This window comes from Sapajus apella, unplaced genomic scaffold, assembly GCF_009761245.1.
Source record: "Sapajus apella isolate SASKATOON/1434 unplaced genomic scaffold, GSC_monkey_1.0 scaffold8, whole genome shotgun sequence".
Taxonomy (NCBI): domain Eukaryota; kingdom Metazoa; phylum Chordata; class Mammalia; order Primates; family Cebidae; genus Sapajus; species Sapajus apella.
Window position 1 is genome coordinate 26,162,660 of NW_022436948.1, and position 27,628 is coordinate 26,190,287.

A 27,628-nucleotide genomic window follows, 5' to 3' on the forward strand; every position below is an offset into this window, starting at 1 on the left:
ACCCGCAGGCTTCCTGCCCTCGCCGCCGCGGCCCCCACCCCGGGGCAGTAGTTTGCACTACGCTGAAGGGAGAGGTGGCACGGACTCGTCTATCTACTCACCTCGAGGAGGGGGATGTGAGGAGCTACGTTCCAGAGAACCGTAAGAAACTCCGGCCAGGACACAGGGTATCACAGCAGAACTTGAGACGAAGGTGCAGCGAAGGTGTAGGAGCGGAGGAGCCGGCCCACAGCAGCCCTGAGAGAGCGCAGGTGTGCCCACGGCCGCAACCCCCTCCCCAAAGCCTTCACCGGATGGCGCCGGCGGGAGAGGGCGGGGCTAGGCGCGCGGCGGCCGCCTCCGCTACAGCCGCCTCCGCGGCGGCCGGAAACAATAGTGGAGGAACCCGAGCCGTGCGGAACGGCAGTGGTGGCCAGCGGAGCCGGACGGTAAAGATCCAGCACCCCTTTTCCCGTCCAGCCTGAGCCCAGACGCTCTGGTCCATCGTCCCGTTGCCTTCTAGTTCCGAGCCCCGTGGCCCCTTGCGCTACTGCGCGCCAGGCGCCCAGACGGACGGACGGACGGACGGAGAGACGGATGCGGGTCCTCTACTCCCTGGGGGCAGCAGCGCGCCCCCAACGCTGGAGGCCAAACAAGGACCCGGCTCCCCGAAATGCTGAGGCTGGGCGGACCGGCCGCCGTGGCCTTCGGACGCTTTCTTCCCTTAGGGAGGAATCCCAGAGCAATGGGACCAGGCGCTCCCGCCCGCTGGGCTCCAGTCCGCGGCTCCCCCAGCTCCGGCTTGGGCCCCTCTGGCGGTGCCCGGACCGTGAAGCCGCAGCTCGGCCTTCGGTGTAGTTGCCCCGGACGGGGACGCCCTCCTCGGGTGTTCGGTACCCACGTGCCTTTTTCTGCTGCCGACCTCCGTCCGATGCGAAGCTTCGCAACTCCGAGTTCGCGAGACGCATCTAAGGTTCCCCCAGTGAAGTTGGCAGTGTCCTGTGCAGGTCGTTTTCCCTGTTTCTCACAGCGTTAACTAGGTTGACAGACCTGGTAGCTTGAAAAGGCCTCGCTGCCAAGCTCTCTGATTATTCGATGTCGGCGGACGAAGGAGGAGGACTAGAATGCCCACAAACCGCTTCAACTATAGAACAAAAAAGACACAGGCATAGTGTCACCTATGGCCTGGCTTTAAGTGTTACTAGCTTTGTGTCTTCCCACAAAGTGCAATGTTGAAGTGCAAGAATGGCGATGCTTGTTTGATGGGGCATTTCTTTAGATGAGCTGAACAGCATCCTTGTTTCCTAGAAGTTCCCAGTTAAGGGAACTACCCTAAAGGCAGGTTCTTGAAATGGTGTAACTATACTTTTCTGTTTCTTAATAGGGGAACTATGAACGAAGAGGAGCAGTTTGTAAACATTGATTTGAATGATGACAACATTTGCAGTGTTTGTAAACTGGGAACAGACAAAGAAACACTCTCCTTCTGCCACATTTGTTTTGAGCTAAATATTGAGGGTAAGGACACAATATAGTTTTGATTTTATGGCATGAATTTAACACAGCTGCTTTATACTGAACTGGTTATAAGGTAAAATAAAAGTATCTTGAATGATTTGAAATGTGCTAAGTATGAATAGTGTAGAGATTTGTTAAAGATAAGGCTTCTGGAAATGAAGGTACAGTTAACAGTTATGAGTTTAAGAGAAATCTTCGTTTTTTAAAGACCCCTGAAACAACCCGATTTTTCCTAATACAGAAATAAGTATGAGTGTTGACTGGGAAATGTGTTTTCTGGTTTGGGAGCTTATTGAACTGTCAGATTTTAGCAGACGTGTGTTTTTCATATTAAGAAGTAACAACAATTTTTTTTATTCTTTCGAGCCTGTTAGCAAGTATTTGAGTGAGATGAGCCCGAACTCTTTTCTGAGCAGTACCATCTTAGCTGGTAAAATATTTTAAAATTTTTAGATTAACCTCCTTTCAGTGATCACACACACTGTTAGAAAGTTTTAAAAACTGAAAAGGTTTTTAGTATTTTTTTAATAGTGTCCCTAAAATATATGAAGAAAAATTCTCCAAATCCAAAAGGAAAAAATCAAGCCTTTTTGGAAGTATTTATTTGGGTTGGTGCAGTTAGTGCTGTCATATTAAAATTTATTTATTTATTTTTTGTTTAGCTATTTGAGTCATATTTAAAAAAAAAAAAAACTTAATATCCCTGCAAAAAAAAAAAAAAACTTGGCCTGTAATTTGAATTATGAGTTGTAATGTATCAGTAGAGAGACTTTATTAAACCTCTAGATTTTGGACAATTTGAAAACAGTTATTTCCCTTTTTCTGAATTATATATTCGAAATTTTCATGATCTTTATTTTCTGTTTACTAAGTTTAGGGTATGAAATGTTCTTAGAGTTTAAAAAATACATACTGGGGGGATTATATACCTTGAAATTCCTGTTAGGACTTGTTATTCAGAAATTTTTGTAGTCACCAAACAGTATGTGATGGAAAATTATGGATTTCCTGTGGATTACATAGGATGTCTATAACTTTGGCTTTAATAAATGTGGTGATTATAACTAATTTCAAAAGATGACATAACAGGAACAGTAGTGTATATATTCCCTACAGTCTCAGCTACTCCAGAGGTTGAGGCGAGAGGATTGCTTGAGCCTAGGAGTTCAAATCCAGCTTTGGCAACATAGCAAGACCCCGTCTCTAAAAAATAAAAAATAAAAATAAAAGGATAACTTTACAATGTTTCTTTTGCAGTACTTATATTAATCAAGACCCCGTCTCTAAAAAATAAAAATAAAAGGATAACTCTAAAATGTTTTTTTTCCAGTACTTATATTAATCATGCTAGAGTGAAAATCTAAATTTATGTTCTTTGGAAATAGAGTTGGTTTCTATTTTGTTGATACATTGTAGAATTTTAATTTTAGATGGTTAAAAACATTAGAAATTATCTAGTATTTTTACATTTAAGGAAACAGCCAGATAGTTGGACTGCCTAGGGTTGCTGTAGTGGTGATGGCAAGCTGTTGTTAATGTGCCCAGCACTGTGCTAAATCCCTTATGTGGATTATCTTATTTAACTCAAGATAGCTTTGGAATGACTACCGTCATTATCTATTTTAAATGTGATAGAACCCAACATTGGAAACCTAAGAAATACAGTTTAAAGTCACATAGCTCATCATTGACAGTCCTGGGTTTAAAGCCTGGCAATCTGATTCAAGTATATGTGATCTTAATACCATTGATCTACTGTCAATAGTTATTTTACATCAGTAGGGCTGATGTTTTAATTCTAATTGGTTATCCTTGCTATTCTGTCAGCCAGCTTTTTCTAACCAGTGTTGCCTAGCAAATCATCATTAATGGAGTTCATGCCGTGGTAGAATTTTTCCACTGCACCCTAAAATTTCTTAATGGCTTTTCTAACTTTTTAAAATAAGCCTTTTAACTGGTTCTTAGTCATTATAAAGAGAATATACAAACATTTCCTCAGGTACTATCTCTTAACATTTCCGCTCTGATAATATCTCAGTATGTGAACCTGGAATAAGTCCTTTGTTTTTGAAATTATAGTTCCCTTCAATGTAAAAAGGCAATTCTCAATTTGAATTAGAACTATTTCATTTAATAACCTATGTATTGTCAAGGTTTTATAGATTAAAATATCAATTTAATCTTTATAAGAAAAAGTAGAGTCAGATAATGTCTACCTAGTGTCAGTTCTTAGCTCTCACAAATACAGTTTCATTTTTACTACAGTGATGAGCTAATGTATCACAACGGTTTTGTTTACAGTAAGATTGTAGAAAAGGGAAATGAACATCTTGAATTGCACAAAATTTTAGTTTTTAATATCAGTATACAGATCTTTAGAAATCAGTGGGGAAAAAAGTGATAATAATTACATACTGGAAAAATTACAAGGTATATTTTTGTCCGTAAACCTTTTAAAATGTTTTTGGAGTTTTCTTTCCTCTACCAAGTTCCCAACACAATGCCTGTCAATAGACCAGAATGTAAGAGGGACTTTTTAACGACATTTAACTTTAGTAGTTTAGTGTAATTTTTTTGTAGCTTGGTAGTATAGCTCTTGTCTGATTTCTTAGCTTACTAATTGCTAACTTCACTCTAAGCACTCTGAAAAGAGATTGAGTAAAAATAAATTTTCTTGGGGAATAATAACAGTTCAGCTGGTTTTGAGTCCATACATTTGTAGTAAACAAAAATAATATTTTCTACTTTTAGGATTGTTGCTTACATCAAATCAACACTGGTTTCCTAATCAACTAGCCCCTTGTTTAAAAGCTGTGGGCATGCATATATTTATAAAATGAAGACAAAGAAAGAAAGAAATAACAAAAGACAATCTAATCTTGTTGAACAGACTTTGTATTCCGGGCATGGCTCTAAGTTGGCTTTTTCTGTGACTTTACAATAATGAAAAGGAAAGAGGAGCCTAAATTTTATATACTTCCAAGCCACAGGTGTTAAGCTTTGAGGACCCGAGAAACACACTTTCAGGACTCAGATATTTTTAAATGTTCACAAGGTTGATTTTTTTTTTTAACCTATAATTCACCATTTGATATGGTTTGAATCTGTGTTGCCACCCAGATCTCATCTCATGTTGAAATGTAATCCCCAGTGTTCTAAGCACAGACTGGTATTAGGTGAGCGGACAATGGAGGTGGACATCACATGAATGGGTTAGCACCATCCCTTCAGTACTGTTCTCATGACAGTGAGTGAGTGAGTTATCATGAGATCTCCTTGTTTAAAAGTGTGTAGCACCTCCCCCTCACTCTCTTCCTCCTACTCTAGCCTGTGAAGTGTCCGCTCCCCCTTTGCCTTCTGCTATGATTGTAAGTTCCCTGAGGCCTCCCCAGAAGCTGATGCCACCATGCTTCCTGTACAGCCTGTGGAATTGTGAGCCAGTTAAACCTCTTTTCTTTATAAATTACCCAGTCTCAGGTATTTCTTTATAGCAATACAAGAATGGACTAATACGCCATTAAAATAAATTGTCTACTTCTCAGATTAGGAGACAGATGCATAAACTTCCCAAATACGGCCTGCCCTTGGCCCTAAGACACTATAAACTTTTCATACATATTAATGACCAAATACTCCAATATGCATCTTAGTTCAATGTGCTGAAATCTCTAAAGATATTTAATGACCAACTCATTACCATTCCCTAAGGAATGCAAAGAAGAAGGTAGGCCAGGGTGGTTATGAGCCATAATGAAACTCAACTGTAAGGTAACAAAGCCCAAACTGAGACCTAAGCAAGAAAAGATCCAGGGCTCCAATACTGTTGATTCATACTGTCGGTTTTCATCTTGCGCTAGAATTGTGTGCAAATAATTCTTAGAGCATTTCTCTCTCCTTATAATTGACTTGCTTTCTTTTCCATAAAGAAAACTTTTTTTAAAGCTAGCTTAGCTGAATTCTAGTTTAGCTTTTTTTTTTTTTTTTTTTCTTTTTTTAAATAAGGGTTTCACTATGTTGCTTAGTCTGGCCTCAAGCAGTTCTCCCACCTCAGTCTCCCAGGAAGCTGAGATTACAGATGTGTATCACCTGATACCTGGCTAAAACGTTTTTATAAAATTGGACCAATTCCTTTTATACAGGTTGAGCATTCAAAATCCAAACTGTTCCAAAATCTAAAACTTTTTGAACATCTACATGATGCTCAAAGGAGATGTTCGTTGGAGCATTTCGGATTTCAGATTTTTTGGTTTGGAATGCTCAACCAGTGAGTATAATACAAATATTCCAAAATCTGAAATTTGAAGCAGTTCTGGTTTCAAGTATTTCAGGTAAGAGATATTCAGCCGGTACCAAACAAAGTTTTCAGTGTAAGTTGACCTTGCTAGTTGATGAGTGAGTATATATCTGGCTGTTTTCTGTGTAGTTCCTCTTGGACTACTTTCTCTCAATTAGTTCTTTCTAGGAACCTTTCTGAAATCTAGAAGGAAACCCAAATTCAGCTCCTTAGTAATCTTACCAACAAGAAAAATATCTGTAATCTTGGTTAAGTCGTAGGTGCCTACTTTTAATTTTATTGTTCCTTGATTCTCTGTGTCTTTACCACATGCTGTTTGTGGTCAGTAGTCAGGGACCAATTTGAATCTGAATATGAAATTCTTGATTTGATTTGGAAGTTAGAACTGGTTATTTATGACTTGAAGAGGACGTAAACTGTCCCTCTATGTCCTGCTTCTGACACAATAAAATTTTTACGCTTAAGTAAAGGGGCCCACCACTTGGGATCAGGAAGCTATAAAGAACTACTTAAATCTGGCATTAGCCTCTTTCATTTCCCACCCTGTAATGGCAAACATCATATATTAACTAAAAGTTGCACTTTGAAATATGAAGCCTAACTGGAATTCTGAACTTTAGCTTGGTGATCTTTAGTATACTTATCTTAGTCCATTTTGAGCTGCGGTAACAGAATATGTGAGACTGGGTAATTTATAAAGAACAGAGATTCATTTCTTAGCCCTGTATTTGGGTGAGGGCCTTCGTGCTGCATCACACCATGGCAGAAGGCAGGAAGTCAAGAGAGAGAGCTAAACTCACTTTTATAACAAAAAAGTGGTTTCTTATAAAAAGTTATCTCAAGATAACTAACTCACTCCTACAATAATGACATTACTTCATTCATTTGGTCAGAGCCTTCATGACCTAATCACCTATGAGACCCCATCTCCCAATACTGTTGCTTTAAGGATTGTTTCCAAAACATGAGCTTTGAGGGACACATTCAGACCATAGCAACTTGAAAATAAAGGCTCGGGGTTAGTATTTTTCCTTAACTGCCTTTTAATGTCACTTAGTTTGAACACTTGAAAAATGGTCCTGGTAGTAATACTTTTTTTGAACAGGAGTAGGGATGGGTAAGAGTAGAAGGTAGGCTTAATTGGTGATAAGTTTAAATAATAGAATATTTTTAAAGAAAAAGAACTGAAACTAGGCTAACAATATCTGGTAGACTTGTGATTTAACTAACAGCCCATATATAAGGAGCAGGTTACAGACTTTTATCCCTGTCTTAATGACGGTAGGCTCATTTTTTTTTCCCTACCTAACTTTGTTAGGCTTTCTAATTCTAAAGTCTAGGGTGCATTTAAAGGTTAGATCATGTTTGGTTGTGAAGCTTTATCCTCTGCAGCAGATGAGTATATGTTCATTATGATGGTCTTGAGTGCTTTTAAAATCAGCGATCGATAAAAATATGTTCTTTAAATCAGTGATTTAAAGTTGAAAACAAGCAGAGTATATAACCCAGAATATCCTATTAATAAGAATATCATAATTATAAATTTAAATGATTTATTGAATACATACAAATGACATTCTAGTTCAAAACCATAGTTCATTTATCCCAATAGTGTGACAAAGATGAAAATAAATGTTTTATGAGGTATATGAAAACAATGTAAATCTAGATTGAAAGTCTTTACTACTTGGATCAAAATTATTCTCAAAGATACAGTTTTCATGTTGAAATAACTTATAACGGTTACTGGAGACCTGATAAAGAGACATCAACTGTCCAGAAAGGATTATTTGCCTTTATGAAGTATAATAGACACTAAAAGAGTAATTTTTCTTATTACATGCAAATGGTAATGGTCTGTGAAGAAAGAAGACAAAAATAGTTGAAAGAAACTAGTCCACCTGATGCTTAGTAAATATTTAGGGAATTTATACTTTTAGGTAAGTCTCTTACCTGAATATTAGTTGGATATTGTTTACCAGGTATTGCACACTTTACATGCAGTTTTTAATTGTATTCTTAATACAACTGTATGAAGTAGGTGCTGTGTTATCCCAGTTTGATGAATAAGGAAAGTGAGCAGAAAGTCTGGGTAACTATTCCAAAAATCAAAAAGCTTAGAGACCCAGGGTCTCTGATTCCAAAAAACTAAGTGCCTAAATTTCTGCTTCCAAAGAAAACGATATAGACTGTTAGGAATTTAGGAGCTATTAAGTAACTTAGGCGAGATTGGAAATGAATTACATAAATGTGAATATTCACACAAAGACTAAATTTTGAATCCTAAGACATGCTTAATTTTTAAATAATTTCTACTCATGATATTTAATGAATATACATTCTATGAACTATCCAGAAATACTCCTTTCTGATGACCTAGGAGAGTGGAGTGATGCCATTTCCATATAGATTGTAATCTAACTGCCAACATAATCTAGTTTTGAGAAATCTTTATTGGATTGATGTTAATCAGAGAGATGGGAGGAACTAGGAAGAAAAACGACACATGCAAGACAGTCTTGTTGCTGGTCCTTACCCAGAAGAACCGTGCAGATGTCAGCTGGCAGTGAAATAGTGATTCTAACACTGCTCTCTGTCCTTCCATCATCCAAGTAATGCAGACTAGCATATTTATGCTGATTAGCCTTTCTCTCAAGAGAGAGAATAGGATTATGAGTGAGTGGAAGCAGGCAGTGCAAGCACAGGTGAAGATGTCAACGCTGATCCTGAAATTGCATAGCAGCTCCCTTTTGCTTAGCCTCAATAGCGGATCCTGGGACAACCTGAGAGAGAGAAAAAAAAAAAAAAAGTGTGACCTTTACTCCAGTTCCCAATAACGTTATCACCTCCATCTGAGACCACCTGTACCTGGACTTCATTGTCCATATCACTATCAGCATTTTGATCACAACAATTTAACAAGCGTCTAGGAAGTTCCAAACATTCCCTTATCTTCCTGTCTTCTGAGCCCTCCAAACTGTTCCAACTTCTGCCCATTATCCAGTTCCAAAGCCACTTCCACATTTTCAGGTATCTTTATAGCAATGCCCCACTCCCAGTACTAATTTTCTGTATTAGTTTGTTCTTGCATTGCTATAAAGAGCTACCTGAGACTGGATCACTGTTCCATAGGCTGTATAGGAAGCATGGCTGGGGAGGCCTCAGAAGACTTACAATCGTGACAGAAGGTGAAGGGGAAGCAGGCACATACTACATGTGCGGAGGAGGAGGAAGAGAGAAGCGGGAGGTGTTACACACTTTTGAACAACCAGATTTTGTGAGACTCACTATTGTGAGAACAGCAAGGGGAAGTTTGCTCCCATGATCCAGTCGCCTCCTACCAGGGCCCCCCTCCAACATTGCATATTACAATTTGACATGATATTTGGGTGGGAACACAAATCCAAACTATATCAATTTTATTTGTACTGTATACTAGAATAAATGCAGTATAGATAAAATATAATTCCTACATATTAGAAAGTTCTCCAGAAAATTCAGTTTTAGGTTACCAGGTTATTTATTAACAAAATGTGTTGGATAAATATCAGTCATAGATATTCTGGTAAGTAAAATCTCAGAATTCTCCATTGAGACTGAGTATGGAACAGTTTAGTTCCATACTTCTTACAGCCTCTGCCTTTTCTATCTCCCCCTCTTCTTTTTTTTCTTTTTACTTTTTTTTTTTTTTTTGAGATGGAGCCTTGCTCTGTTGCCCAGGCTAGACTGCAGTGGCACGATCTTGGCTCACGGCTACCTCTGCCTCCTGGGTTCAAGTGCTTCTCCTGCCTTAGCCCCCAAGTAGCTGTGATTACAGGCACTCAACACCATACCCGGCTAACTTTTGTATTTTTAGTAGAGATGAGGTTTCAACATGTTAGCCAGACTTGTCTCAAACTCCTGACCTCAGGTGATCCACCCACCTTGGCTTCCCAAAATGCCGGTATAACAGGTGTGAGCCACCACGCCCAGCCTCCCACTCTTGTTAATTCACCTATTTACTCTCTCCTCCATTTGTTTTACTAACTCATCAGCTTGCCAACGTAAAATTATTTTCTATGTAACCTGGCAGATTGGCTAAAGGAATGATTAGCATATCAGAAATGATCATGTCTCCATATACAAAAGAAAGAAAAAGTCAAGGAAAAAAAGTTTCCCTTTTTTCCTTAAGCCATAGTTCTTTAAAGAGCGGTTCATTTAGGGTCTCTTATTATTTCTCCTCCCAGCTATTCTTCAGTGCCCTCTAATTTGCCAGCCTCTTTTGCTCTCACCAGTGATCACCTAGAGCTATCTGGGCAATAAACAGGTTCATGTTATTGTAATTTTCAAATTTTCTGACATTTAACATTTCCCTCTTTGTTAAAATACTCAACTCCCTCAATCCTGGCCTCTTTTTTTTATGTGTTGTTTTTATACCGTGGCTTCAACTGTACTTCTGTAAGCTGATAAAGTTAAGCTGGAACTCCACAAACTTAAACTGTGAGGCCAAATCTTTATTCTGAGCACCAGACTCATATATCCTACCTGTTGGCCTCTCCATGTAAATATTTTTCAGGTGTTGAGCCGAAGTTTCTTGAGCTAAATTAATCTTCTCCCATATACACATGCATTTTATATTTCCTTCATCCTTGATTCATGTGGAACGCCAGGCCTGACCTCCCAGAGATTTTTATTCATTAGACATCTAGGGTTGAGACTAGGAATTTGAATTTTAACAAGAATTTCGGCTGACTCTTATGCTGGTGATCTAAGGACCAGGTTCTTCAGGAACCATGGAGAGTTCTGTAGGTGTATTGATGAGTTGGGGCTCATATGTATCCTGATGTCTGCTTTTCAAGCTGTGTGCCCTATCAGGGATGGTTTTCCAATTTGCAAAGGCAAATTGAACTCTGGGCTAGCAACAGCTCTGTCAGCCCTCAGCTCTTCTCTCCTGTCCACCCTCTCCATGTAGTCTGTCTCTGAATCATATTGATTCTCTCCAGTTTGTTCCCTACTTATCATTCTCTCTGCTACACCTTAGTCCAAGCCATTATTTCTTCTTACCTGTATTACCTCAAGAACTACTTAATTGGTTTCGTAGGCTTGATCCTCTCCCCCATCCCTACTCCTCACTTCCAACACTTCTCATTCAGTACCACCATAAAGATCTTTAAAGTACAAATTTGATCATGCCATTTCGTTTACATAAAACTCTTAAATCATTGTCTGCGATTTTCTGCAGGTTAAATATTAACTCGCTAACATGGCATGTCATTCTTCTCATGACCAGGAACCTGCCTAACTGGCCACCTTCATCTTTCATTATCCTCCAGAGGCACTTTACAGCCAGTCATGCTCTCCTGCCTTCAGTCTCCCCTTTTCTGTCTGTCTCACTTCTGTGCCTTTGCTTCTGTAGTTCCCTCTGTCCTAAACATCATTTACTTTCCTTCCTCCTTGTTTGCAGCTGCCTATCTTTTGGAGTACCTGTAATAATAAATGAGAGGGGATAATAAATAACATCATTGCCTGTGTCACAGGGTTGCTGCGAGGATGAGAAAAGATGAATATAGGAACCCTGTGTAAATACAGGTAAACAGTATGTGATGCAAATGTTAGTATTCATTTAAATAGAAATTTAGAAGAGTTTTGTTTTCATCTTATCTGAAAAGATGAAATACTATATTGAGGGTATTGCTGTGATTGGTTTGTATGTTGAACAGCTTCTTCATTAACAGAATAATTGAGTGTTCTATATGCATTGAGGATGTTCAAATTTGTCCTGAGTTAACCTTTCAGTGATGAGGTTTTCAATAGGTTTTTCTGCTCTAGCTTTCCTCATTTCTTCATTTGGTAGGTGCCCAGCAAATCCATTCAATTCAATGGTAGGGATTTTGTTCAATTATCAACATATTTCCTCCACTCCCTTTGTAGTCTTTGGCTCTCCAACAAGGATTGCCAGATAAAACTACTGTGATGGTGATTTTGGGGGGAGGTGGGCTGCTTTTATTTTAGTGTTACATACTTTTCTTTGCTAGATACATTCTTAAGAGGATTCTTACAACCAAAATAAAATTCAGAATTTTAGGATGTTTCAGGAATCCATATCTTTTACCATTTTAGTGTCTTAATCTTTTCGTTTAACTTAGTTCATTGGAATGTAACATACAATACCTGAAGTCTAATTTGTCTTAGACCAAAGAACACTGTTCTTTCTTAAACTAAAAAGCATTTCTTCAGACATTTTTTCAATCTTTTAAGTTTTCACTACTTAAAAGGATAAAAGATTTTGTTTTTCTCAAAATAAAGTTTCCTTATTTTATTAAAAAGCAAACTATGCTTAATATAAGAAAACCAAATACAGAAAGCAAAAAGATAGATTCATAATTCTACCTATTTACTCATACTCTCTCAATATTTGTGGGGTTCTAAGTTTTCTGCAGTACAGCGTGGGGAGAGAGGGTAACAATGTTTTGAAAACATTTTTGTGTTTAAACATTTGTGTTTAAAAAGTGAAATGAGGCTGTATATACCATTTAATAATTAGGCCTTTCATGTAATATATTAGGAACATCTTTTTTTCTGTTAACAGGTAAAGTTTTGTCTACATCATTTTTTTGCATCCCATTGTACCATAATTTGTTTAACCAGTTTTCCATTGATGAATATTTAGCTTGTGTTCAATTTCCGGTACTAAAATCTTTTTATACATTCATCTTTTTTGCTTGTCTGATTAAATTCTCATTGTAGGTAGCTTAAATTCTCAAAGGTAGACTATGGGTCAAATGGATGCCCCAATTTGCAGTCCTGTCATTTGTTTTAATGTCTCTCCTCCACTACTTAATTGATGCCATGTATTCCATTATGTTAAAAACTATTTTACATTATGGAAAAAAATGTACCTTAGTTCTCCAACCCCTTTGTTTAGATCAAAGTTTTTTTGTTTTTTGGGTTTTTTTTAACTATAGAATTGTTGTGTTGCAGTTATGACAAATAGTCCTAGTGTTTAAGGATGTTAACCCCAACTTGAGATGGAATTCAGGCTCCTAGGTATAAGTCAGTATGTTAATACCCAACAATAGCTTTCTTATTCTTGTCTCTGTGTGTAGTAGCATCATCAAAAGAAATGCTTGGTTAGGAACAGTGCCTCATGCTTGTAATCCCAGCACTTTGGGATACCAAGGTAGGAGGGTAGCTTGAGCTGACGAGTTTAAGACCAGCCTAGACAACATAGTAAAATGCCATCTCTACTATATGTATGAAAAAATTATACAGGCAGGGTGGCACATACTTCTGTAGTTCCAGGGACTTAGGAGGCTGAGATGGGAGGATTGGTTGAGCCCTTGAGACCAGGAGATTGAGGCTGCAATAAGCTGTTATCGTGCCACTGCACTCCAGCCTGGGCAAAAGAGCAAGACTCTGTCTCAAAAAAAAAAAAAAAAAAAATTCAGAAAGATAAATGCTTGTAGGTATGTGATTAAAATATAGATCGACTAAAACATATATTGGCATAATACTACATATTTGTAGTTCACATTGGTTTGAACTGTAATTGCTTTTTTTTTTTTTAGAGGGACAGGGTTTCACCATATTGGTCAGGCTGGTCTCGAACTCCTGAACTGAGGTGATACGCCCACCTCGGCCTCCCAAAGTACTGGGATTGATTACAGGCATGAGCCATCGCACCTGGCTGAACTGTAATTTCTTATTTCTGTTTTAGCATTTTGCAATATGATTCATCAATTACTGCATTTTTTATTTTTAGCTGTAGTCTTATCAAATGGTTGAGTTGCAGTGATCGTTTCTCAAATCAGCCTTAACTTTTACCATTTACTACCTTCTGTAGTAATTGAATTCTAAATGCCTCTAATTCACTAGCTAGTATATTTCCATTAGATGCTGTTATAAAGCATTTATTTAAGAAATAATTAACTAGAATTTCAGAAACAGTCATTCAAATATATGCAGAGAAGTTGAGTTGCAAAACGTACGTTCCACAGTTACAGATGAGCTTTTCATTTTATTTTTCAAGAAAATAGATCACTTTCTCAGAACTCAAGTTGAGCAGGTGACAGTTCAGGAGATGAAGGGTAAAGAGACAGAGTTATCACATTCTTGCTTTCAAACCTTAAATTTGCTTCGTCATAATGTGCCCTCATTCATCTGGTTATTATGATAAAGGCATTTTTAAGGTTATCTTTCAAGCAACATCTTTTTAACCTTGTCTATCATTAGGAAACTTCTGTTGTATTTTTGTTTTGCTGTAAGTTGGTGTCTCCATGTGCCACATGTAAGTGGATATTTAAAACTAGTAATTCAATTATAGTTAATTTGCATAGCTTTTTAGGTGTCTGATGACAGTTTCATGCACAAAATTTTTTTAGAATAAATATCAGTACCTTCACTAAAAGCCTTCAGGAGAATATGGAACAAGTAGAGGTTTACTTGGGTCCATTAGATTATTGGCTTGAAAGTTTTTATAACATAATGTTAATTGATTGTACCATTTAAACCTTATAGTATAAATTTGATTTATTTTACCAGAAAAACAAATTTAGCTTTCTATATTGTGCTGTGGTGAGTGTAATATCCCATATTGATATATCAGTACACTGGCTGATGTGTACCTGGCCAACAAGGTGAAACCTTGTCTCTAGTAAAAATACAAAAATTAGCCAGGCACGGTAGTATTCACCTGTAATCCCAGCTACTCAGGAGACTGAGGCAGGATAATTGCGTGAACCCTGGAGGTAGAGGTTGCAGTGAGCTGAAATTGTACCACTGCAAGCCTGGGCAACAAAGCGAGACTCTGTCTTTAAAAAAAAAAAAAAAAAAGAGAGAGAGTAATGGTGGTAACTAGAGCTAAACATCTAAACATTTGAATAGCCTTTGCACTTTTAGAATGGAGTTAGTTAACCAGATTTTCTTAAGGCAAATTTAAAGAGTAACTTAAAGGTTAGAGGTGGGGATAGCATGCCAGAGGGGTTAGAGGGAGGGTTATGAAAGTACGTATAGAAGAATAGCATAAAAACTCAGAGATAAAATGGGAAAAGATAAAACAAAAATAAAATTATTGAATGGGAACAGCTTAATAGTAGTATTTAAAAAAAATACTATTCCTACAGAAATGTAGCCTATATAAATTTCTAAATGGCCTCTAACCAGAAGAAACCCATACTTTTTTTTTCTTTAAGTTCTGGGATACATGTGCAGAATGTGCAGGTTTGTTACATAGGTATACACGTGCCATGGTGGTTTGCTGCACTCATCACCCCGTCATCTGCATTAAATATTTCTCCTAATGTTTTCCCCCCCAACCCCCCACCCCCCGAGAGGCCCCTGTATATGATGTTCCCCTCCCTGTGTCCCTGTGTTCTTATTGTTCAGCTCCCACTTATGAGTGAAAATACGCAGTTTGGTTTTCTGTTCCTGTGTTAGTTTGCTGATAGTGATGGTTTCTAGTTTCATCCATATCCCTGCAAAAGACATGAACTCATCCTTTTTTATGGCAGCATAGTATTCCATGGTGTATATATGCCTCGTTTTCTTTATTTCAGTCTATCATTCACGGACATTTTGTTGGTTCCAAGTCTTTGCTGTTATGAATAGTGCTGCAGTAAACATATGTGTGCATGTGTCTTTATAGTAGAATGATTTGTAATCCTTTGGGTATATGCCCAGTAATGGGATTGCAGGGTCAAATGGTATTTCTGGCTCTAGATCCTCAAGGAATTGCCACACTGTCTTCCACAGTGGTTGAACATTAGTTCAACCCACCAACAGTGTAAAAGTGTTCCTATTTCTTTACATCCTTTCCAGCATCTGTTGAGAAACCCATGCTTAAAAAATAATAATAAGATTAAGACTTTTGGTTACCAGTTAAGGTCTTGGTTCGTTAATAATGACTTTATGACCAAAAAAAAAGTGACATGGATCTCTTTGAAATGTCTTAATGTGTTGGCCTTCAAATTTTTTATTAGCAAGGAAGTTATACTGCAGTCTTGGTTGAACTGGTTTGGAAATTCTTATAACTCAGTTCCTCAGAAGTATCAACTGACTGTATTGCATTTAGATTCATTCCCTTTCAAAAGCTGCTTAGGAAACAAATCAGTGCTCAGAGCTGTTTACACTTATAAATGCAATTAAAATTGAAAAGACAGTTGGGAAAATCACTGGGATCTCTTGATAATAGCAGTGGTTGTTTCTGCTATATAATTTGAACTGGTGGGGTGAAAAAAAAAATCACTTCAAGAGTTTATAAAATGATATGTGTATTACCAATGCACATTAAGTGAACTATTCACATTATTTTCTAGATTAAAAAGTAATTTTTTTCAAGTATATGAGGTAGTCAGTGTATTATATTCTTTGAAGTTTTTGTTTCCTCTGCTACTGCCACATGGGATATTTTTAAATATGCTTATAAAACAAATGTTTCCAACTGAACTTTAAAAACTAGTCAAGTTTTTAAATTTTAGTATAACTGACATAACTAAAGATATTAGAGGTACATAACTGAATGAGCTACAGTTAAAACAGTCTTCTAGTATATGTTCTGTTTGTAAATTTCTATTTTAAAAATATATATAATCAAGTAGAAATTCATGATTTTCTTTGGCAGATTGAATGATGCCACAGGAATGCCATTTCTGTATCAGCGCCACTGATAAGTTCTTTAGACTAATAGCCCATTAGACTAAATATAGGAGTAACTTCACTGAAAGATGCCTTTAATTACCCATGGAGCAGCCTGGCAGAACTGCACATTCTGGTTCCCTTGCTAGGAGAGAGACCTTGTAAGGGACCTTGAGTGATAATTGGTTTGTTTTTGCTGTTTTAAAATATAATTTTAATTTTCTTTTATGCATTTAACTGCTTTGGAGTACCCACTATGTGCCAGGCATTTTGACATTGAGAATATACATGAGTAAGATAGATGCGGTCTGTATTTTACAAAAAAAGTACATTTTGCCAGAAATACAGGCCAGGAAAGAGGCAATTATAAAATCTGGTGTGATAAACTCAGATGTTTGGGTTAGGCAAGGCTTCTTAAGGGAAATGAGAACTAGACAGGAGGGGATGATAATCATGACCCACATTTGTAGTGGGAATGGTACTGGAGTGAAGCAGAAGGACTTAAGATCTTGTAGGTGCTAGATTTTATGGGGGAGAAATCTGTTAAGATGGTCAGCAAAACATCCAGGATTTCGGGGAGTGAAAAGCTTTCAAGGAGGACACCCAGGTTTCTTCCTTGAGTAGTTGGTGATGCATAGTCAGTAAGAGGATCAGCTTTAGAGTTGTGTGGTGAGAGAGGAAGAGGAGTTAATGTTCAGTAAGGTGAGTTTGGGGAGCCAGTAGGTACATCTAAGTGGAAATTATATTACATGAAACATTAAGAAGAAACAGTGGCTAAAAGACTTTACAAGTCCACATTATTGTTCAGATAGATATCTATTATACTCACCTGTTGTTGAACCTACAGAGCACATCAGAGAATTAGTTATTTAATTACTTTTTCATCTTGTTTTAATATAATTTCTGGAGTTTCTGTATAAATGCTAAAAAGCCTACAAAATTTAACAAATATTAATTATTTTCTATAGCCTAGTTCACAACCTTTTTTATATGCTGAAGAATTTCATATAAATTGGAGGAGAAACTTATAAATTACTATATTTATATTCAACTAAATCATTGTTACATAGAGCTGAGGCAGTGGACTGAGAATGAGACCATTTACTGTTTTGAGCTATTAGCTAACCATCTGTTGACAAAAAGACCTAAAAGAGTTTGCAGAGAATAAGGGAGCTCTTTAAGAAATGTTACAATTAGAAATAGGCAAGTTTCAGGTTTTCTCTGCATACTGGTGTTTCCCAGAAAAGTAAGCATTGGAATCAAATAGCAGATACAACCATTTTTCCTTTGGTGTATAACTTGTGATAACTACTGTTTTTGTCTTATTACCTAAAATGTGTAATAATAAAACTTTTAATAAAGCAGGGCTGATGAGTTTCCTTTTTACGGCAATTTACCCAGTTTTGAAGATGTATACTCTATTAGCAAGTAAAGCTTTGAGAATTATCCTGTACATATTCTAATGTTGCTGGAAATTTGACCTAATCAGATTAATAACTGGTAGAAATGTATACATGCTCACAATTGCAGCACAAGGAACAAGGTGATAAATAAAATGTGTATTAAATTCTGTTTAAGTTTCTAGCAATTTTTGTGCTAATTAGAAGAAATGAGGCTCAGATATTTGAGTTTAACTCGTGAGAGCAGTTGTTTACATGTGTTTATAATATTAATGTGTTTTAGAGGTGTGTTCACATAGCTTGCAGTAACTGTTGAGGGAACTGATAACCAATTTAACACTTGGTTTTGACAGTCTCACCAAGTCCCACCACTGGCTGATGTTATATTTAAAAAAATAAAATTAATATTCACAAGTATGTTAATACTTGATTTCATACCATTAAAGTGCAAATGCTTCATTGTCTTTCTTTTAGCAGACTTTGAAGTTCACGTAATAAAATCACTGTAAGTTCAGTTTTCAAAAGCAAAGGATGAATTACAGAATATATTTTTTTCTGATGAATCAGCTAAAACTTTTTTTAAAACTAGCTCCTGAGTGGCTCTCCACTTACTCCATTTAAAAAGCTAAGCAGATTTAAACTGTTTAGTTCTGGCAGACATAAATTTTCAGGTCCATATTCCTGATTTACCTTCAATATAAAAGTAGGAGTGTTTGACTTTAATAATATGGTTTGAACTTATAAAAATGTGAATATATTCTATATTTTGAAATGTATTTTATATTTGAAAATGTATTCTGTATTTTTAAAAAACAATTGAGGTGGCACCTGCATACATACACTCTTCTAAGTTGGTAGATATGAAAGTAATAGTAATATATCTGTTACGGTATATAATGAATATTTGTGAGTTGAGGAATTACTGGCTATTGGATCTTGACAGATGGAATTTACTGCTATATGAAAAATGATTGTGTATAATGCATTTTTTCTAGGAGATAAAATTACAAGGTTTTAGTAAGTATAAAATGGAAATGTGAAAAATGTTAGATGCCTTTTCTTAAAAAATAAATCTAAATCGTTTATTGAATTTTTGACTTTTGTTAATTTGTAATTTTCTGGTTCTGGTTTATTTTTCTCCAGTAAACATAACTCATAATTTAGGAACATGATTTACTGTGTTTTGGAGGGGAAAAAACCTTGTTGAGCATTTCTGTTATTGAACCTTATAATATTGTAGACATTTTTACAAGTATGTACTTGAGAAGGTTTAATGAAGAAAGCACTATAATGTAAAGGCCAAGAATCTGTAAAGGTAAATTGCTGGGTTCAGTAGTATTTTTTTTTATATTGTGCAGTAACATCTCTGGACTAAGATTAAAATTTAATAATTAAATTCTTAGAAAGGTTCTGCTATTCATAAGAATTTAATATTACTGAATATAATAAGTTAAATTGAAGCAGAAATTATTAGGCCACATTGTATATTAATACTGATATTCTTTAGCATTTTTCTTCTAATTCACAGACTATCAAGGATGTTGATTTTACTAAGATTTGTATATTCTTAAAGTGATTTAAAGAAGAAAACACAATTCTTCAAGTCTTCTGTTTCTCTTTTTCTTCCACAGGAGTACCAAAGTCTAATCTCTTGCACACTAAATCCTTAAGGGGCCATAAAGACTGCTTTGAAAAATACCATTTAATTGCAAACCAGGGTTGTCCTCGATCTAAGCTTTCAAAAAGTACTTATGAAGAAGTCAAAACCATTTTGAGTAAGAAGATAAACTGGATTGTACAATATGCACAAAATAAGGATCTGGATTCAGATTCTGAATGTTCTAAAAACCCCCAGCATCTTCTGTTTGATTTCAGACATAAGCCAGAAGAAAAATTACTTCCACAGTTTGACTCCCAAGTACCAAAATATTCTGCAAAATGGGTAGATGGAAGTGCAGGTGGTGTCTCTAACTGTACACAAAGAATTCTGGAGCAGAGGGAAAATACAGACTTTGGACTTGCTATGTTACAAGATTCAGGTGCCACTTTATGTCATAACAGTGTATTGTGGCCTCATAGTCGCAACCAGGCACAGAACAAAGAAGAGACAAACTCTAGTCCAGAGGCTAATGTCCAGACCCAGCATCCACATTACAGCAGAGAGGAATGTAAGTAAAATGGGCAGAAAAGTAAAAGTTGGGAGGTTTGGGGTTTTTTTACATTTGTATAAATGTATAATGGCTCAAGAATTTTGCCGTGGAATTGTAGATTTGGTAAACATTGTATTTAAATAACAGGTTCACCTTAGCAAAAATGAGATATCTTAAAACTTTTCATTCACTGGAATTCTCCTATGTTCTAAGCATTGAAGTTAGGCAGTTTCCATGTTTGTTGTGCCATTTAAAATGATTACGCTAAACAGAATCAACAAACTGAATTGGAACGTCTAGGACTCGTATAGTGTAGTAGTACAGCTTTCTCTATTGGCTAATACATATTGTCACATTACTAATCCCTACAATACTAATTGACTGGTGGTGGCATTTCAAAAGCAAAAATCTGACATTTTACTAAAGGCCAAAGGTAATGTGTGCAGTTATTGTAAAGTTAGAAGGGGTGACTCATTCTGTCTACATCTGTTTCTACAAAAACTTAGAGAAGCTGAGGTGATTTTGTCTTGAAATCATGATTTCAGAGCCGGAAGGAACCTCTGGTATCTTTTTAAGATTGTATATCTAGATAGACAAATTGCTTTTTCAGACTGCAGGTTATACACTGTGTAATGCTTAATCAAAATAAGCTTAATGGGTAATAACTAACACTTTTTTAAAAATTAAAACAGAATAGGAAATAACAGAATTCACTGGACCTACTACTAAGTATTTTTTGGTGAAACTTTTGTTTCAGTGAAGGGTGGTGGTATACTGGGAGTGATAAAAAATATATATATGTTTCTGGCCAGGCACAGTGGCTCACACCTATAATCCCATCACTTTGGGAGGCCAATATGTGAGGATCACTTGAGCCCAGGAGTTCAAGACCAGCCTAGACAACATAGTGAGACCCTATCTCTACAAAAAATTCAAAAGTAGCGAGGTGTGGTGGCACATGCCTACGGTTCCAACTCCTAGGGAGGCTGAAATAGAAGGAATCACTTGAGCCCAGGAGGTTGAGGCAACAGTGAGCCATTGATTGCACCACTGCATTCTCACCTGAGTGACAGAGCAATACCCTGTCTCAAAAAAGAATAAAGATAAAATTTTCTTACCATGGGTCGTGGTCAGGATTTGAAAACTTCTACTCTACGCTTAGGAGAGCTAATGGTTGAATACTGGAGTACTGCTGAACGTTGTGTTGGCATTGAGTGCAAATTTTTAAAACTAGGATATTGTGTTGGCAGTGTAAGCAGTGTGTTCCTAGGTTGTTGTGGTAATAGTGAATACATTTTCATGTTTCAGTGGATTCGATGACTCTTGGTGAGGTAGAGCAACTGAATGCAAAGCTCCTACAGCAAATCCAGGGTAAGAATCACTCGCAATGCTTTTTTGTGTGTGAAAATTTTGACATAGAAAATCACCCATGATAGTGCACCATTGGCTTTATCTACATTTAAATTTGGAAATAAGATATTCAAACCTGTTAGAGTTTCCAGAGCAAAAAGAATAAGAAACAATCTTCAGTTGCAGAGGAAATACATTTTTCTTTTCTTTTCTTGTCTTTTCTTTTTTTGGGGGCAACAGAATCTTGCTTTATCACCCAGGTTGGAATATAATGGTGGTGATCCTCCTGAGTAACTGGGACTTACTGGCACGATTACACTCAGCTAATTTTCTATTTTTTATAGAGATGGGGGTCTCTTTATGTTGCCCAGGCTGATCTCAAGCTCCTGGGCTCAACAGTCCTCCTGCCTCAACCTCCCAAAGAGCTGGCATTACAGTTGTGAGCCACTGCACCTGGCCACATTTTTCTTTTCTAAGTGGAAATGGAAACTACAACTTAATCTCTACCTCTTACTAACATTTGAGTGACTATCTACTGTGGCACCAGGCATTACGTGGGCATGCTCCCAAACAGTTCTTTAAAGCATGTGATATTAGTCTTTTTTGTTAATTATAAACAATTTCAAACATCTATAAAAGTAGTGACACTAGTATAATAAACGCCTTAAGCATCTTCAGCAGCTTCAGCTGTCATCAAAGGCATAATAATAATCATCTGTACTTGCATCCATTACCATTGCATCACCTGTAGCATGGATTATTTTGAAACAAATCCCAGGTAACACATTGTTTTTGTCCATAAATAGTTTAGGATTTTCTCTAAAAGTAACTTTTTAAAAAAGTCACAGTCTCATTATCACATCATCTAAAGTTAATTATTCCTTAACAGTATCAAATATATGCTAACACTGACAATTAATGTTCAGATTCCCCAATTGTCTCCTTTTCAATACTTCAGAGGTACTGTGTTGCTTACAAAGATCACGTATCCAGTCAGCAGCAGATTGAGGGTTTAAACTCCAAAGGCTAACCACACAGCCTCTCAGAATAATAAAAATAATCACAATAATAATAGTAGTAGAAACTTATGTGTACTTTACAAATATCTCATTTAATTTTTACAGTAGCCTACTGAAGTGCTTACTATCATTATTGATGTTACACATAAAAGGAAATTGAAGCCAAAAGTTTCTTGCTTGAGGCACATAAGAGTAGGAACAAGGATTCAAAACTCCTGGTAGTCTGATTCCAAAGCCTCTTTGAGGGGGTTCCAGACCAGAATACTAATGGGCTCTTCTTGTCCATAAATCATATCATATACTAATGGAATCTGTTTACAGATTCTAATTGAGAAATGTGGCTCAGCTATAGTAACAACCGCCATTTTTGCGGTGCATCTCTGTAGTCATTGGTTATGACTGAAATTTCACTTGATAGAGACAGCCAAATTCCAATTGACTGTGTAAAGTATACAGAATTCCCAGGATGATCAGAACCAACATGCTTTGTAGAGAACACAACTATTTATTTGGTGTCAAATCAGTTTCATTGTGACACTTTGCCCAATGCATAGATTTCAGTTAGAGTTCTTGAAATTTAAATTATAGCATTGGCTTTCTGCATACTAAAAATGAAACTTTTTATATCTTTTACAGAAGTTTTTGAAGAGTTAACACACCAAGTACAAGAAAAAGATTCTTTGGCCTCACAGCTCCATGTCCGCCACGTTGCTATTGAACAGCTTCTGAAGAACTATTCTAAGTTACCATGTCTGCAAGTAGGGCGAACAGGAATGAAGTCACACCTACCCATAAACAACTGACCTAAACAGACCTGCTTCGTATGCCCTACCCTTTATTGGTCTCCCAGACGTGCAAACTTTGAAGAAGTTTGAAGGAAGCTGTGGTCCATTTTTTTATGGTCATTAAATTTGCCAAACATGAGGCAGTATTTAACATCTTTGTCAAATAAAGCAGATCATTATACTCTAGTCTTCTAGGGCTAATCATTTTGGCTCATTTGGGGACTCTTTTTCCTGTAATTACTAAACAAATTTTATTACATGTGACTACCTAAATATACTGTTACAGTGTCATTTTATTATATGTAATTCACCTGTCAAAACAACAGATTAACAAATTCCTTAGTCTAAACTAAAGATAATTTTTAAGAGGGAAATGGAATTCATATCACCTCTTTATTATGAGCAATATTTTAATATAAAAATTTTATATGTAAAAATGCTATTTTAGGTACTTTGCCATTCTCTTTATAAATGTGTATTTGAGTGGCTCTGTATATTTATTTACACTATCATGTGACTATGTTCACCCATATTTCAGGTCACTGCATTTTATTCTCTTAATACAATGTTTTTACAACTGTACCCTGCTTTCCAAAGATAAATGTATTTTGGATTAGAAATCAATTTAGTTGAGTTGTTTTAACTTCTAATAACTCTTATAAAAAAGGTATTAATAACTTTTTAAAGCAAGTACTGAGGTAAATAAAATACATTATTTTGTTTTCTAACAAAAGCAGTTCTGAGTTAGTTCAGGAAGAAAAGACTAATCTGGCTTTTTTGTCAACTTGTCTCCATAGAAAAGAAAGCCTCCTCTACTTCTTTCATTATTAGCTTCACACCAATGACTGTGATGCATTAGAATTTGGACAGAGTAAGTCAAGCCTTACTTCCAATTCAAATACAATGTCTATCTTCAAATTGAATATGCTGTGAAATTGTTCTGTCTTTGAAAAGTAAGGCTATTTTGTGTACCATTTTGGGTAAAGTTTCAAGAATACTTAAACTGTCTAAATTGTATTATCACCATCATTGAAATTAGTGCTCAAAGAAAGCATTGTGAGGTATTTTCCTAAAGTTTAGAATCTAAAGAGAAGTAGAAGAATTGCTTGACAGAAGAAAAGCAAAACTCCTAATTAAAAAAAAAAAAACTTGAGCCTATGTATTAAGAGAATGTTCTCGTAAGTTACCTATGATGTTTCCAAAGAGTTTTTATCTAGCAGATTGTCTCAAACAGCTAGATAAGTTTTAGTAATGTATTAGAGTACAAACGTTACGATGCAGAATTAAAATGGGCTCTAAATTCTGTTTTTAACTTGTGTTTAGAATGCATTTATGAGGTAGATCCTTTGCTTGAAAGTATCTACAGAAAAGCCCAGTAACTTGGCAGCTTCATGCATAAAGCTATAAATGACATTTGCCTTAAATTTGGCAGCCTACCGTGGCTTGGGTTAGATTTTATTCTTGAACACAAAAAATACTTAGCTAAGCAAAGGAACACTTCAGTCTAGTTGAAAACAACTTTTTGTGATGCTAAAGTGTTAAATTGGCTTGAGGATATTAATTGATATTCATTGATTTTGTTTTATTTTTCTTTTTAAGTATAACATACTTTTTGGAGGGAATTTTTAGAAAGATGCTTTCAGTTTCTCATTCTTTGAATCATGAAAAATAAATTTAAAATCCAGGGAGTATGGATATACATTGCCTTAGTTTTGATGAGCTTTAAATTAAATGTGTGCAATATCAAAACATTTGAACTTACAAGTTGGGTAAATACATTTCCTGATTATGCCAGTATCTTAGTGCTTAATTGTTCCCACATTTTCAAATTTGACTTACTCTTTTTTGGCATAATTCAGTAAGAATTATAAGAAAATGTAATTACCAGCCAGCCAGTGTGTTTGCACACATTTGGGTTTGTGTTTAGATGAGTTAGAGATAGTCATAAAAGTTGGGGATATGTTGCCTTTGATATCAGTAGTAGCATATTTCCAGAATATGAGCCATAAGTTGCAGTCTTGAATACAACAGTGTTATCCAAAGAAAGGAGTTTTCTGACAAATATATAGCTTTACTAATGAGTATGGAACAATTGGGTGAGAGCGTGCATGTACTGAGGTCTTAAGTGAGGACTCTGATTTATTCCATTTAGATATTTCTACTTAAGCTCTTCAAAGGAGAGGTGCTCTTACAATTTTGCGGTGCTGGTACTCACACTACTTTATTTGGATGAGTTTTTAGTAAAAACATTTTTGTTGAAGTATTTTGCACAGCAGTTTATCCAAATATTTGATAAACTTATAATTCAGTCCTGTGTTAGTCTTCTTAATCAAATATGCAATTATTATGTAAGCAAATGTAAGTATCAGGTACAGAGTTGAGTTCCATCAGAACATGAAACATCACAAATATTGGTTTCTGTACTTGGCTGTTCTCTACAGTTGTTAGTAATTTTTGAGGACGTTTTGAACCAAATCTCACGTACTACTGTTTAAAAAGTGGCAAAACAGACTGCCAGTTGTCCATTATTAAAATTTCAGAGCTTATATGACTAAGGGGATTGAGATAAGACTAATCTTTTTCAAGTTCAATTTTATAATTAGACCAGTCAAATTGATTTTAAAAAATCAGAAAAGTGTTTTTGATCATCAGACAGGGTTGTTCTCTTTAAAGTTTTAAATCTGTTCAACCTTACAATTAAGCTAAAAATCAATTATGTTTACTTTGGAATTATCATCTTATCCTTTGATCCTCATATTAATATCTAAATTAGTCTTTTTTGAAAGGCATGCACTTGAGACTCCAGTAATATATGATTCAGGCAGCAGAATAGTGTTCTTTTCTGTTACGCTGTTTCCTATGCACAATGTTGAAACAAGGACACAGTCTTTGTTTTTCAAAATACATGTTCATTTTACCACAAAGTGCCCATTTTTATATACATTTAAGGATTATTTTTTCAATATCAAGTTCATGTTGGAAAGCGACTTCAGAAATATAGTCAAAGTATATAGTCAAATATATCTTGACAGGCATCTTGAGATTTTTTTGGTTTTTTTATTTTACTATATTCTTTACAACTGAAAATGATTTTATGTTTTCTTTATGTTGTTTATATGTTTTTTACCTTTAGTGTTTGCACTGATAAGGCTTGTTGGTCCATTTTTGTTCATTTTCTTAAAGTAAGCTTTTAGATATATTTGTTTTAATGTTTCCATTTGGGTTTTGTTTTGGAAGAATCTGCTTTCATTATTAAATTATAAAATGTAAAATATAAATGCTCTAAACTTAAGTAGGAATTTTTTAAAGAGTAAATTATTTGTGTAGCTTATTAGGAGGTTCAGGTTAGTGACCAAAAGGTGGGTTACATGTACATGAAAATTTTAAAAGGTACCATGTAAAATTCTTGTATTGTCACTTTTTCTGACTTATGCCAGTTCATTTACTGACAAATGTTGTTACTAAGTACTTATTAAGAAGTTTAATACTCTGCAAAAACATTTTATTACTTTTTGTTCAGGTGTAAAGCAAAGATAATTATGTTGTTTCAGTGTATGATTGTATTTTTAACATTAGATGGTAAGGGTAATTATTTGAGGAAATATGTGGGGAAAATTAGTAAGAGATAAAACCCTCAACACTGTTTATTCTTACCAGGTAAAATTTTGTGGTCATGGGGTAGGGTAGAGTTTAGTAACCAGAATAATAGAGCCCTCACACAAAATAAAAATAACTTGGAGGAGGGCTATAATGCTTGCATCTCAGTATTTTTATTTCATCTCGTCCTTTCATAATTGACCTTGTTATGATGCAGTCTAGCCTATTAAGTAACCTCCGGCTATGGTAACATTGATATGAACCATGTTATAGCAAGTCTCCAAAATATCTAGTTTGTAACATACACTCTCCCTGTTCTTTTTAGTTTGAGTCCACATTACTAATACATTTTAATAATATTTAATTATTTCACAATTTTAGGTTTACCAAAGTAAACAAAAAATCATGAAGATAAGTATTGCCCTCCCCAAAAAGGTTTAAAGATTAATTGACCTTCCCTCAACTACACCTAAAGCAAAGGGGAATTTTAGTAAGTGTGTGTACCTTGTTTCTTTCAAACACATCTAGAATGTTTTTCTTTCACCCTACTACCTCTAAAAGAGGCAGTTTAGAAAGTATTCAGTAGTGACTTGTTAAATGCCATTTCGTGTGTGTGTGTGTGTGTGTGTGTGTGTGTGAATCTTGCTTTAAAACAGCATATACTATAGTCATTGAACTTAATCTCTCTGGTGTTAGAAATTTACAAAATTGTATTAATACATTAGAAAAAAAATGAAACTGCTGTGGTAAAAACCAAGTTTGTTTCAAAAAAAGTAGACAATTATTTGGCTGTTATATTTTCTTTGAAAACTGCAATAATTTATATATTTGTATTGCTCTGCTTTGGAACTGTAACTATATATGCTTGTCTACTATTTTTAATTTTACAACAATAAAATAAGTATTTTGTTATCTGCTAGCTTGA

At 35.8% G+C, this 27,628-nt stretch overlaps 1 protein-coding gene and 1 long non-coding RNA gene across 5 annotated transcripts; one reads left to right on the plus strand and one right to left on the minus strand.

Annotated features, from left to right (window-relative positions):
• CUNH21orf91 (chromosome unknown C21orf91 homolog) lies at positions 1-27,628 on the plus strand. Of its 4 annotated transcripts, XM_032277140.1 has the most exons (6): positions 337-428; positions 1,364-1,497; positions 1,864-1,927; positions 19,434-19,970; positions 21,261-21,323; positions 22,958-27,628. In XM_032277140.1, exons 3-6 carry the CDS (start codon positions 1,888-1,890, stop codon positions 23,122-23,124), a joined length of 807 nt encoding a protein of 268 aa, XP_032133031.1. In that variant the 5' UTR covers positions 337-428; positions 1,364-1,497; positions 1,864-1,887; the 3' UTR covers positions 23,125-27,628. The 4 variants fall into 4 exon arrangements, with proteins under 4 accessions (XP_032133030.1, XP_032133029.1, XP_032133032.1 ...); XM_032277139.1 differs by lacking the exons at positions 337-428; positions 1,864-1,927 and adding an exon at positions 1-193; XM_032277138.1 differs by lacking the exon at positions 1,864-1,927 and having other exon boundaries at positions 308-428.
• Positions 5,701-20,890, minus strand: LOC116550948. The gene is made up of 3 exons (XR_004268633.1): positions 20,878-20,890; positions 16,654-16,656; positions 5,701-5,788 (listed from the first exon to the last, which is right to left on the minus strand). It is a non-coding gene; the product is annotated as an uncharacterized LOC116550948 (long non-coding RNA).

What these genes read in the sequence shown, in the direction of transcription:
- CUNH21orf91 (XM_032277139.1), top strand. Translation starts at nt 1,371, where the DNA reads ATGAACGAAGAGGAGCAGTTTGTAAACATTGATTTGAATGATGACAAC. An exon ending in TTTTGAGCTAAATATTGAGG is followed by an intron (nt 1,498 to 19,433) that starts GTAAGGACACAA and finishes TTTCTTCCACAG; the next exon opens with GAGTACCAAAGTCTAATCTC. An exon ending in GCTCCTACAGCAAATCCAGG is followed by an intron (nt 21,324 to 22,957) that starts GTAAGAATCACT and finishes TATCTTTTACAG; the next exon opens with AAGTTTTTGAAGAGTTAACA.